This window comes from Notothenia coriiceps, unplaced genomic scaffold (genome assembly GCF_000735185.1).
Source record: "Notothenia coriiceps isolate Sejong01 unplaced genomic scaffold, NC01 NC01_scaffold00019351, whole genome shotgun sequence".
NCBI lineage: Eukaryota > Metazoa > Chordata > Actinopteri > Perciformes > Nototheniidae > Notothenia > Notothenia coriiceps.
In genome coordinates, this window is record NW_011352052.1 from 767901 (window position 1) to 780956 (window position 13056).

At 38.6% G+C, this 13056-nt stretch overlaps 1 protein-coding gene across 2 annotated transcripts; it reads left to right on the forward strand.

Moving 5' to 3' along the window:
* Positions 1–2775: 2775 nt before the first annotated feature.
* On the forward strand, positions 2776–10363 carry LOC104951870 (LIM/homeobox protein Lhx6-like). 2 transcript variants are annotated; one of them, XM_010778605.1, is made up of 9 exons: positions 2776–2856; positions 3485–3615; positions 4241–4372; positions 4746–4867; positions 6288–6508; positions 7269–7369; positions 7448–7543; positions 8403–8574; positions 9774–10363. In XM_010778605.1, the coding sequence occupies exons 2-9, from the start codon at positions 3613–3615 to the stop codon at positions 9854–9856; spliced, it is 930 nt and encodes a 309-aa protein (XP_010776907.1). In that variant the 5' UTR covers positions 2776–2856; positions 3485–3612; the 3' UTR covers positions 9857–10363. The 2 variants fall into 2 exon arrangements, with proteins under 2 accessions (XP_010776907.1, XP_010776906.1); XM_010778604.1 differs by lacking the exon at positions 2776–2856 and having other exon boundaries at positions 3204–3615.
* Positions 10364–13056: the final 2693 nt, after the last annotated feature.

Genomic DNA, 13056 nt, shown 5'->3' on the forward strand with positions numbered 1-13056 from the left:
GGGAAACCTTTATTTCTATTTTCCATTATTCTTGGCTTAATGTGACAGCAACCTGATATCTGAAGAGCTTCTGACTTTGACTTGACCTTTTTAACAAATACAATAATTACAATCCTTTTTTTCTCCTCTCCACAAAGCCATTTCATTTCTTCTGCCCTGGCTTTGGAGGGGATTGAATGAGTTATTTGATGACCTCTTTCATTTCTCTTCCCCCCCCCCCACACACTTTTTTCATTTCTTCTAGATTAAAGTCAGAGCCAAATCCTTTCATTGTGACCTGCTGGCTCTCTGGTGTTGGCGGAGGTGCTGCGATCAGATGCTGCTGCGTCTTCGTTAAGCCCCCCCTCTCCCCTGATCACCTCTATTTGCAGAGAGATTGGGAACTGGAATTGGCCCTGTCACTGTTTACCCTGGCCTCTCATTTGAGTTAGCTCCACGTTCTCCTGCACAGCCGCTGTTTTCCTGTCAGAGCACTACTGATTACAGCAGAAACTGATGAGTCCAGACATGTGAGTAAAGCACAGGGTCCCGTGTGAATACTAAAGCATCGGCATACACATCAGTTACATTCACATGCAGAAACAGGATTTGGGTTCAAATACAATCAATGGGAATCTACCAGTTTCATGTATGTCATGAGAGCTGTCGTGCAATCATTGAAACTTATATTGATTTTGGGGCTATAGGCGAAAATATAACATCATCTAAAAAAACGTTCCTATTTGCACCAAAATAAAATGTCATAAACACCAAATTGCTTCTGAAAGGAGAAATATGGAGTTTATGTCAACTGAAGGAAGATGATAAATAAGAAATGGTATCACATTGAGTCGTCCCTTCTGTAAAGGACGTAACAAAGTTGCCTTAATCAAAAAGAACAACACAATTGGTTTCATAGTTGAATTCAATAAATGGGTACTTTATTTCATGTAATATTATAATCGTTAAATATGGCATGATTTAATACAGTTTGTTTTATATGTTAAACCAATATGCGTAAGTGTTTGTTGTTTGTTGTGCCTAGGAACTAATGTTTGTTCATGTACTGGTACTGTCTGTTTTGTTGATACACTGGACAACTCAACGTGGGTTGACGTCTTTATTTGAAGTTCTGCTGAAGTCTGTGACAAAGTTATAATTTTGACAAGGTTATTCGGAAAAGGAACTTTTAAGATTAATCTCCTTTCACGACAAGCGGCCAACGAGGTATTTGTTTTATTTTTTCATGTGTCCTATTTTCTTTTATATATTTTCATTCATATATGTGTAGCACACCATGCTAATGTGTTTGGCTATGTATATGTGTAATTTGTTGTTGTAGTTCTCGCGGCGTAATGGAAGAGGGGAGGCTACAAGATGAAAACTCCAAGAAATAAACTCCCGTTTTAAAGAACCGACCTGTGTCTGTGTCTTGAAGAGAGCTACACGTACATCAGGCTGATTTATTATTTTTAAACGACCACAATCTTTTCTTACTATATTTTTTACTATCTGCGATTATCTTTCTAAACTTAATCTTGACAAAACCCTTGCTTTAGTTAATGGTGAGATAAAAACATGTTTGGAGGTTTCACAACAGTAACATTTGTGGTAAGGCAAAAAGTAAGGCTTTTTTATACTTGTGCAGTTTTAAGGATGAAAATGCCCTCAAACCACAGCTTTATTGCTTTATATCTATCCAGGTTCAAGCTTAAAAAATGCACATTCTCTGGAGAGGCCTACACTGGTAAGAAAATTGATAAAAACTGCTATCACTCTAAACTGCTCAAAACCCTTCACTCTTGCACATCATTATCACTGAAGACTGATGATGATGGAGGTGAAATAACACTCTTTCCCCCTTTAAGCCCTCCTTCATCTTGACCAGCCCACTTCCAGTTGACCCTTCTCCATCTGGTAATTACAGTTAATGCACCTAGCCGCCAAAGTGTGTTACTCTCACAATACAAAGAGACTGAGACAATGCAATTCTGCTGTAAGAGATGCTTTTTAAGTGATCAATAAAAATTAAAGTGTCATTGATTTCATGGAAACCTTTACTTTAAGTATATCTGTTCCCACTTAGTAGGTGTGGGGAGTTTCATAATTATAGTGACTTTAGTGTAAGACCTTCAACACAAAAGGAAAGAAACTTAAAGTTGATACGAAGAAATCTCTGAAATGTCAACTGTTTCGCTTTCCGTGAAACACAACCTAACTTCTCTATGAATCAGACGAGCTCAAGCTAAAAACAGCACTTAAATCCTCATGAACGTGAAAGAGACTTATTTGAAAATCCCGCGAAATAAAAAAAGTATGTGCATTATGTGACACTTTTCCAAACTGAACAGAAAAAAAAGATAAGAGTGCTTAAAATCATGTAAAAATTAATTATAGGATAGATAATAGCAGCTATAGCTCTCTCATTATCTTAACACCACTCACCCTCCATCACTCTGCAATCAGCAGATAGTGAAGTGATTTCAATACACTTGCTCTTCATCTGCAACCATCATGTCAGAAAAGAATACATTTATATGATGAAAAGTGGGCGTTTCCAGACAGATTTTCCCCATTATTTTCGTTTTTATTTATTTTATAAATTCAGGTCCCAAATGTGTGTATGGCCCTTCAGTAAAGAATTGTAAACCTGCGGGTCTGGTCCAATGGGCAGCATCACATCCTGTCTGACTGAACTGGGTGTACACTTTGAGTCGAGGCGGGGAACCACAGCGGACACTGAAGCTCACACTGGTTTGATCCCCACGAAGTTTATGGAGAACAATGTCTCGCGGAATTATTTGGATCTTTTACCTGTGATGTTCTGGAGAAACTGTTATTGGACGATGTTTTCGCTGCTTTTGGGAGGTTTTCCATGTATGAACTAGATGTTTTTGTCTCCCATATAGGCCACCTCTTCTTATCTCACTGCCTTATTTATACCGTAGCTGATAATTAACATAATATTGCATTCCTGTTAATTTCAACCGAAGGAAGGACAACACGGACTCCGGATTGCCACCCAAACGCAATTTTTTTTGGCATTTTGTGAATGCAGCTGTAATCACCAAGGGGAGCCTCAAGTCTTTAAATGGGTCCATCAAGAGAACGAGACAATCAAGCTCCTTTATTCCTCGAGATCAGCTGCAGTTTCTGCACATTGTCTGTTATGAATAGACCGATCTCCAATTGAGCCTCTTCACTTTGGAGATTTTTCGATTTTCGATTATACAGCTATTGAAATTAGGATGTGCCGCTTTTCCCCCTCCCTTAGCTTGGTGGCTCGGTTGCCTTTTCTTGATTGCCAGATGAAATTGACACTCGGGTTGCCACTTATCACGCGAAGCATTTCAATCCACCGCTAATTGCAGATATAGTGCCATCCTTTCTTTTCACTGCGTTTGATTGCATGGGAATACAGCCTCCTTTTGCGCACGAGAGGAATGATCGATCACATATAGGTTTTTTCTTCTTCTAATTGCTTCAAAATCTGTTTTGTTGCCAGGGTTTAAATGCAGGAGAAACTGTTATTCGTTGTTTTGGACCGGATATAGTGTGGGTTGGGGCAGAGATGCGTAATGCGCAGAGCAAGCTCCATCTTCTCTCCAAATAGGCAGCGTTCAAGACCCGAAAATGGTGAGTCACAAACATCTGGACGAGTTTGCTTTGCAGCTTTTCACTTATAATTGTCTTTCAATCTGTGTAAGGTTCTTTCATTCCTTTTTCCCCTGAACCTTTTTACACGCGATTACCCTCCGCAGGACTTTGGATTTGGCAGAGGTTCAGGTTTAATCATAAGACTAAAGGCTGCATGCTTGCATTATCGGGAAAGTGGCCACTGAAAATCAATGTATTCACTCCAATTTGCGGATTAGGGTTCACATAATGCAACATTTTAAGAATAAATATTGTTGGCATAATATATATTTTAAACTTCAACATGTTGATTTCTCTAAGCGCATGCGTGGATGTGTGCACAAATAATTTAACAGAAAACGCTTACAATACATATTTATGATATTCATTGGATAAAAAAAACCTGTAACCTGTGAAAATATAATAATTATTTTGTATTAGGCTATACTATAGTGTATTTTTTTCCACTACTTGGTCTTTATGCTATTAGGTCTGAAATAGTTAATGTCATTTATTGCAGGGACACTACTGTAAAATATATTAGCCCAGGCCTAATATAATATACTTGTTTTAGTTTTCAAGAGACGATCAAATGTACTCGTCTCTTTCGTCTTTTTTGACTCAGTCTAAGTCGGAGGTGAAGAAGGAGTCCGGGGAGTGCAGTCCGTCGGAGGCCGCCTGCCTCTGCTCTCCTCCGGCGGCCAAGAACCAGTGCGCGAGCTGCGGCATGGAGATCCATGACCGGTACCTGCTGAAGGTGAGAAATAAGAGAAGAATCAGAAGAAATGTATAGGAAGCTTTGTGAGATTTAAGCTAAATGTTCCTCTCTTAATTTGGTTTGTAGCTTTTCTTTTATTCTTTCTTTTATTCTTTACTCAGGTTGATCTCAACAAAAGCACAACAATAGGCTATAGGCTACTCAAAATATGCAAATGTCTCGATAATTTTACTCAAGCGTTACAATGCATTTCTTTCATCTGAGGTCACTTGCTTTCTTTTGTAAATCTATAAACGAAACCCACAGTTTAGTTTTTATTAAATAAAAATGTATGGTAGGCCTACGATTATCGGCATCACACACACAGGCAGGCGTGCATAACTATGTTAGTTATTGTTTTTAATCTCCACAGGTCGACAACCTGAACTGGCATTTAGGATGTTTGGAGTGTTCCGTGTGCAGAGCGTCTCTGCGCCAACACAACAGCTGCTACGTTAAAAACAAAGAAATCTACTGCAAACTGGATTATCTCAGGTATAACAAAAAACATCTGTTTACTGATTGTATTTATAGCGCGAGCTTTATGTAAACATTCCGATTTTACTGACTTTTATTGTAAAATAATCGGTAAAGTTCATTTTTAATCAAATGCCATTTTAAATCAAGGCAAACTGTTGAGTGGAATAATAACTTAATTCACTGAAGTCACTGCATATAAAGAAATGTATCATATTATTTTAATAGGCCTCAATATATTCTTATTCAATTTATTTTTTAACGTGGCTCAATGCATTAGTGCTTTTAATTTATTCAGTTTTTTTCCGTTCGTTTTTTTAACAATGTGTAACCTCGAAAAAGTACACGCAGCTATTAGCTATGGTTCATACGTGTCGTTTCGGAGAGTTTTTTTTGTCCGGCAGATATCTATGTATTTTTGATATTAGAAAATTAAATAACGATCTCTGATAGACTGAGTTGTTCTACCTTGGAACCACTTCCATTGAATCCTCACAAATCTGTAAAAGCTCTCTGTGACCAATTGGTTTTAGTAGGCCTGCGATGCCTGAAGATCGTCCTTACTTTTGTTTTCATATTGAAAGCTATAGACAAAACAAATGTGCATATAAACACATCATGATTTTGGAAACGATAATATTTTCTATGCAGGATTGTATTTAAGTGCTCCTATACCTTGGTGTTTATAAAAACGTTTTTTTTTTTAACTGATATATTTTATCTAATTTTTTTTATTATTCTGGGTGTTTTTACAGCTGATCTTTATAAACATCAACTTTTGGAATCAAGTATAACACACACTGGGTCAGGAAAAATATGCTCTGCATGGTTAAAGGCTTTCGGTTGATAAGATCTTACATAATATATCCCAGAAAACCAAGATCATAGTTTTAACACTGATTGTCAGACTCTAATATCAAGAAAGACAACCATCTATTTAAATGCATTACCAACTAAGCAGAGTGGACTTCCTGTCCTTGAGTTTTGATAATTTGATAGTAGCAAAATTGTATATTTGTAGGACCTTTATGTTCTGCATGTTGCATATTCTTTAATTAAGTTGACTTCAATCACATATCACAAACGGCATGTGACTGAACTGAGTGTCATACTTGAATACTCAGTCCTCTTCATAGAACTTAAAAAATAGTGACTATAGGGAGAATGAATGCATGATTGCAGACAAAGAAACCTAATTTATTAAGAAGTACGGACAGATTAAGAGGCATATCTAAAAACTGAAAAGGGTTTGTTTTTTTGCAGATTTGTTTGCAATTAGTTTGCAGGACTTAACATTTTCATTGCCATATCTACACTGTAGCATCTGTGCATATGACAATAAAGCCCTTGAACCTTGAGATACTCAACATCCATACTTTAAGCTGAGCTCTGTAACCTATAGCCGACCTTCACCTGTCTGTTTCCTTCTTCCTCACAGTAGGTTCGGCACTAAGTGTGCCCAGTGTGGCCGGCAGGTGTTTGCCAGTGACTGGGTGCGGAGGGCCCGGGGCAGCGTGTACCACCTTGCCTGTTTTGCATGTTTCTCCTGCAAGAGGCAGCTGTCGACAGGGGAGGAGTTTGGCCTGGTGGAGGGCAGGGTGCTCTGCCGCAGCCACTACGACGTCATGCTGGAAAACCTGCGGAGGGCTGCAGAAAACGGTATCAATCATATTAAACATGCTCATGTATTTCTGATGGCCTCAGTCTGGATTACCAGAACAATATTTAGGAGTCAAGAAAGGGAACAAAATAATAACTCTTGATCTCTTGAGCTCCGAGGTTTCTACTCAAGAAGCCTTTTTCCACCCTGGATGACATCATCACAAATATTTTAACACAACCAACTTTAAATTAGAGATTCAAAATGCTCTTATTTTCTACACAATATACCTGTTTGGTATTTGTTAACTGAAAGATAAAGTGTCTCATTTCAACATGAGATGAAATGGTTGAGGTTAACTTAGCTTTGAAAAGAGGAAAGATTTATGAATGTTTTTCCAAAAGTAATCACAGTCAGAAGACAATACGCTGTGCCTTTAGAGAGGAGTATGTGGGCGTAATGGTGTAAATTATTTGGACTGTGCGGTGGTTAGCAAGAAATCATCTTAATTGTGTTACATTGGTTGTGGCTGTGGCTCAGTGGATAGAGTGCTGGACTTCGACTCAAGGGGTACCAAGTTCGAGTCCCACTGCAGTCAGCATGTCGTTGTGTCCCTGGCCAAACACCCCAAATTGCTCCTGTGGGGATTGCCCAGATAAAAGCGTCTAACAAATGACATGTAATATTTAAATAAAGCTCCTGCCTGCAACACGATTGGCCTGTGAAAGGTATCACTCTGCTGTTTTGTGTAACCTCACGATGACTGAAATGTACTTGTGGGTGAAGTGACAGACCTGTGTTGATTGTGACCTCTTAAAGGCACAGGACTGACTCTGGAGGGAGCGCTGCCCTCTGACCAGGACTGCCAACCAAAGCCAGCCAAGAGGGCGCGGACATCCTTCACTGCTGAGCAGCTGCAGGTGTGTGTGTTTAGTAACTGTCAGTGAAACGCCTGTATGTATGTGTGTGTGGGGCATCATGACTGTGTGTCCTTTCAGGTGATGCAGTCTCAGTTTGCTCAGGATAACAACCCTGATGCTCAGACTCTACAGAAACTTGCAGAAATGACGGGACTGAGTAGACGAGTCATACAGGTAGGAAACATTTAACATAAAAATATACCATAATGATATTTCAATAGTTTTTAGAGCAATGGTTCCAACCTGGGGAAAAAGACTAGACTGGTTGTCAGAATTGAATAGGTTGAGAATGAAGAACAGTACAGGATTATCTCTTCAGGACTGAAATCTTTTTAAACTAAACCTTTTGAAAAGGGAAACATCACTGAGATTATCACAGTTTGTACACACACAGACCATTGTGAGGTTTCCCAATACTCCAAACATTGCTTTGAACACTCAAACAATACATAACATTATATCTAATATATGCATTATCTGCCACTCTATTTTTTAAGGCAGATAAAGATGACGGCATTTCTTTTTCTAAACGGATGTTCATACTCTTTGAAGATCATTTGAGATTTCAGACAAATACCCACAGAAATGTAGAGTTCATAATCTTTAAAATCTCGACTAGCGGTTCCCAAATGTTCTCAGTTTAATGAATGGATATTTATCTGTGATTTAGTTCACTTCTGAAACTGCTTGATTTAAAGGGTTTTTAGAATCAAACTGGCTAAAGTATCCAATATTTCATAAGAAAACTACTCAGATGTGTATGGAAACCAATGATTTTGGCAATTTTTTTTTTTTTTAATGAAACCCTGACCAATTATATTGTTTTGTTCTTTGTACGTCAAAGTAAGGCAGGTTTCATTTTACGCTTTAACATATCAAACCATTAATCTGATGTGTTAAGTCCTCTACCACAGACAAACAAAGCAAATGGGGTCTTGTGAGAAGACTCAAACCCTGTTTTGATACTGTTTGTTGCTGGGTTTATTTCCCTTCTGCTTGCTTCTTGTTTACATTGTCTCTTTTATTTCACCAGGTGTGGTTTCAGAACTGCCGTGCACGACACAAAAAGCTGCCGCCTTTGAGTGGCTTCTGTCAGGGCGCTCCGATGACCCGGATGCCTCCATCGCTGCCGGACGACATCCACTACTCACCGTTCAGCAGCCCGGACCGACCACATCTACTGGCTCTGCACGGATACCTGGACGGTGAGTTAGGGACTCTATGTCAGTGCCACTTGTGAAGTTTGTTATTATTGAAGAAAGAAGACAATCATTTGTTTAAAAAAACAGTACATTCTACAATATCTTTAAATTAATAATCTGCTGTTCTTTGTACACATTTGAGGTCCTTTTATCTGTTTTTCATGACATTTCCTATTTCTATTGCAATACATTTCTGATTGAAATATTGTCCTTATTAACTCACCCTACATTTAGATGTTTGCTGTAGTTACAAATAACAGATTTGAATCTTATTTAAGAGACACATGATTAGTTTATAATACCCAGTTAAACGTTTAATTACCCTTCCACATACGTGTTTATTATAATTCAATAAAATATCATGGAGCAGTTAAACAATCACTGGAACAATTTCTCTGCATCAAGAGTAATTTTGCTTTAATACATTTTACATATCATTTTTTAAAGTACATTTTTTCTTGGATTTATAATTTCCCCACACCATTGAGCGAAAAGGAGCAGGGAGAAGAACAAAAATCTTATACTGTATGACCTGCCCCTTTCTAAATAAAATTTTAAAAAAAATAGAAATAGATGGTCTCTCCTTCATATTTTCTTATTCTCAGCCAAACTTATTCACAGCCAAACATAACAGTATCTTAGGATACTAAGAGAAAAACAAAAAATGCTTATTTCCAACTTGACGGTTAACGGAAAGAAACAAAACAACAACAAAAAACAAAAAACAACAACACCAAAAAATCACATGTATAAAGAAAAGGAAAAGTGCAACACCCTCATCTAAGTCCTACTGGAGAAGAAGGTGGAAAGTGGCGCATAATAATAATAATAATAATAATAATAACAATAATGAAGAATCGTATGCAGTATCGTTACTTTTTCTATTGTAAAATATCTCAATGCTTCTACCAACATTGACAATATGTTTATTAAAGCTGTGATTAAAAGGTTAGGATTCAATAAAGATCACTAGAAATGTAACAAGTTTTTTTATTGGGGGAGTTGAAAGACTTTCCACAAGATATGTTGGACCTGTTTAAGGCCCAAGTTCAAAACACAGCATTATAGTTTTAAAAATGTGCGTTCTGAATATATTAAGGACTTAGAATACAAATCTGCCCCTGTTTCTTCAATTGTCATGTAGAGTGTTTTAACCCGTGGCTCCACAAACTGATGTTGCTCCTCTGGTCTTCTCCTTGCAGCTCATCCGTTCTCCGTCCTCGCTGCACCGGGCCACCTGAGCCATCCCTCCATGTCTTTACCACAGCTCCCCATCAGCCGCTAACCTTCAGCATCTCCTTTTCTGTTGTTGCGTCGTCACCACTCTATTGTTGTGAAAAGAATCCTTTGGGACGTCCTTTCAGTAATCTGCTCTGATCCCCCCGGGCATGCAGGACCTCTGCGTTCTGTTCTCAATCATTTGGATTCTTCTTCGCTGTGAGACTGCTGACATGAACTTTGAAGTCTTGGAAAGACAGCAGACTGTGGAGAAATGTTCGGCCTGAATGTCAACATGGAAGTTTTTTTAATTTTGAGAAGACCACTTTTATTTTTCCTCTTTTTGATGGGACACAAAACATTGCATCAGGTCAGGATTGTTTTCCTTTTGTTTACCCACTCGTACAAAGTATTTTTATTTTGTTGCTGCAATATGAAAAGAGTGTTGTAGTATCACAGTAAAACCTCAGCATTTGTTTTGTGTATTGGTGACGAGCACATTTGCAGCTTTATTGTTGTTTGTTGTTGTAGTGTTGTCAAAAAAACTCTTATTTATTCAGAACAAAATCTTTTTTTAAAAAGCACTTTTTAAATGTGTCTTGAAATGGAATAATTCAGTGATTGTACATTGTAAATACTGCCACAGTTTAATAAAAGGTGTATCCGAGCTGTAAGGAAATGAATAATTGAGGATACATTTACTCATGCGTGATTGCGAGCATGGGTGGCTGAAAATGTGAACAAACACACATTTCCACAGACAGATATGCAATTACATATCCATACTATTTTAGACTAGAAGCTACAAAAATCAAAAGGTCGCCTGTCAGGGGCCAAGCACCTTCAGTAACCTATAATTAAGAGCCATGTCCTGCGACGAACCTGCACATAATCTCCAATTTACATGCTGTACTTGTGAAGGAAATGTGATCAATCATATTGTGAAAGCGTGGCCATTGATCGGGCAGCTCGTTGGCTTTTACGGGGCCTTTTAACACAGATTATCTACAGTTGTTACATTGATTGACAACACTTAAGTGGCTGCGATGTGAAGAATGAATGGGATACTTTAAGTTAAAGGATATCATTACATCTGGATTTTTAAACTGGATCAATTCCCCATGTTTTTTTACCACTAATGTAAATTCAAGAGTGGCAGACCCCCGTGCACTTCCAGTGTTTAAATCCTAAGAGCAACCCTTAACCGGCATTGATACCGGACCTCTAAGTGAAGTTGTGGCTATGGCCTATTGATCTTATCTTAGCAAGCATACTAGTGTAATTTCAACATGTTGAGCTATTGCTTGAAAAAACCTAAACTCATCCTTTATGTATTTTGTGTGTTTATGTTTATACAAATCTGACACAGCATCATCAGTTGTTTTCTTAATCTGTCAAGGATCAATATCTGGCTCATCCTCAATTTAGCAAAAACAAAAATCAGGGGGAAAAAGCTAACCTGGCTCTGGCCAAAGGCACAATGGACAAATCCGCAACCCACCGACTCTAAAGCTCGCAAATCTATCTAACAGGCTTCTGACTCGAGCTTCATATATAATGTACAGACATAATAAATATATTGATCCTGTCTTCTGATGCTACATACAAGTGAAAAGTGTAATTCCTTCTGCAGTGTGCACATATTGTTATTCTGCTAATGTTTAAATCACCCTAAACACATTTAGCATGTTTGCGCCTCTACAGATTATTTATAAATGTTTCTCCAATGATCAAACCTTGCAATAGGTTTTGCTTGTGATCTGTAAATCCCCATCTGCTGGCTGCTGATACAGTCATGAAATGAATTGGCTTACCATTAGCTTGGCAGAAAAGTTGCTTTTGTTGTTATTATTTAGGTTATGATACCTGGTCAAGAACATAATTTAAAGCATCATTCATGAAGATCACGTTACATTTTGATTAGTTTTGAAAACATTGCCTCTGAGGAAATGCAGGAACCAAAAACTCAGACAGATCACATCTGCATTATTACAGTTTCAAGTGGCAGCAGTGTTTCTCCTGTTGCTTGTGAAGGAGGAAACACGACTGTTTGACCCAGCGATGCCTTCACAGTCACATCAGAACTACAGGAGATAAAAACATGCACACAATGGTTCCCTTATACCCCTGGGAGATTTAATTTAAGATGCTCACACTGGACCAGGTGTGTTAGTGTGTGTCTGCATGTATCATTGTGTATGTGTTTCTTTGCATGGAAGTTGTGTTAGGAAAGAGAGCATCACTCTAACGTAAGAGGACTCTCAATCTTTCCTAAACTTTAAACCAAACTTTTTTTCCTCCAATCAATCACTTCCAATCAATTCAATCTCCTCTTAGAGAAATCTAAGAACAAAAGCTGTATACGCTGAGCGGAGAGATGATTATCAGGCTGACACTGTTTGGGCCACCTGCCAGCACTACACTGTAAAAACGCACATTTCTTCCCCATTAAAGTCCCTCTTCGATACAAGCACACAGGCAGCGTTTAGGCATGTCTTCTCTCCATGCACAAGCATCCCTGAGCGTTTAAGCCGCCCCGTTTTGTCATCATGTCATGCGTCCGCCTCGTTGATTGACAGCTTTAAGTGGTTGCAGATGAAAGCGGGCCCCCCATGCTAATGAATAGGCCCCTGATTGCAGAGCTGCTCGCTCTCTGAATTACAGCGTCTCCCACCTAATGAGCAGATACACTGCAGTGCCCCTTGTCTCTGCACATTCACATTTCTCTCCTTCACGCTGATGAGCTCTCCCCTGCACAACAGTCAACAAAACCTCTGTGAAAGATTGCAACGTGAGCCATCTTCATCAGCATCCTCCTCCTCATCCTCCTCAAGTTTACTTCAGACCCTGCCATATGCTGGCATGGTCTTCTCATCCCCCTCTCTCCTCCACCTCACTTGAGGATATGATGATGGCATGCAAACGATCTGAATGCTGCTGAGCACGACAAAGTCTCAGTTTCAATTATATGCTAAAGTTAATTTGCGTAATACATTTTCTGAATATTCATGATATCATGATATGAATAAAGATATCTAACTGTATCACCAAGCTGACTATGTAGAGCAGGGGTCTCAAACTCAAGGACCTCATTTTATGTGTCCCCGCAAGAGCTTGCAAATAATATAATACGTTTATTATACCGTTACATGCCACTTTACAGAAGCAGGTTGCCCATAAACTACATGTCCCACAATGCATCTCGTTTTGTAACATGTGCACTGAAGAGACTTGCAATTATTTGTCCTAGACTTCTGCTTTCAGACG

Bases quoted from the DNA above. Each gene is read 5' to 3' on its own strand.
- LOC104951870 (XM_010778605.1), top strand. The intron at 4,868-6,287 runs GTATAACAAAAA...TCTTCCTCACAG, and splicing joins TGCAAACTGGATTATCTCAG to TAGGTTCGGCACTAAGTGTG. The intron at 6,509-7,268 runs GTATCAATCATA...GACCTCTTAAAG, and splicing joins GCGGAGGGCTGCAGAAAACG to GCACAGGACTGACTCTGGAG.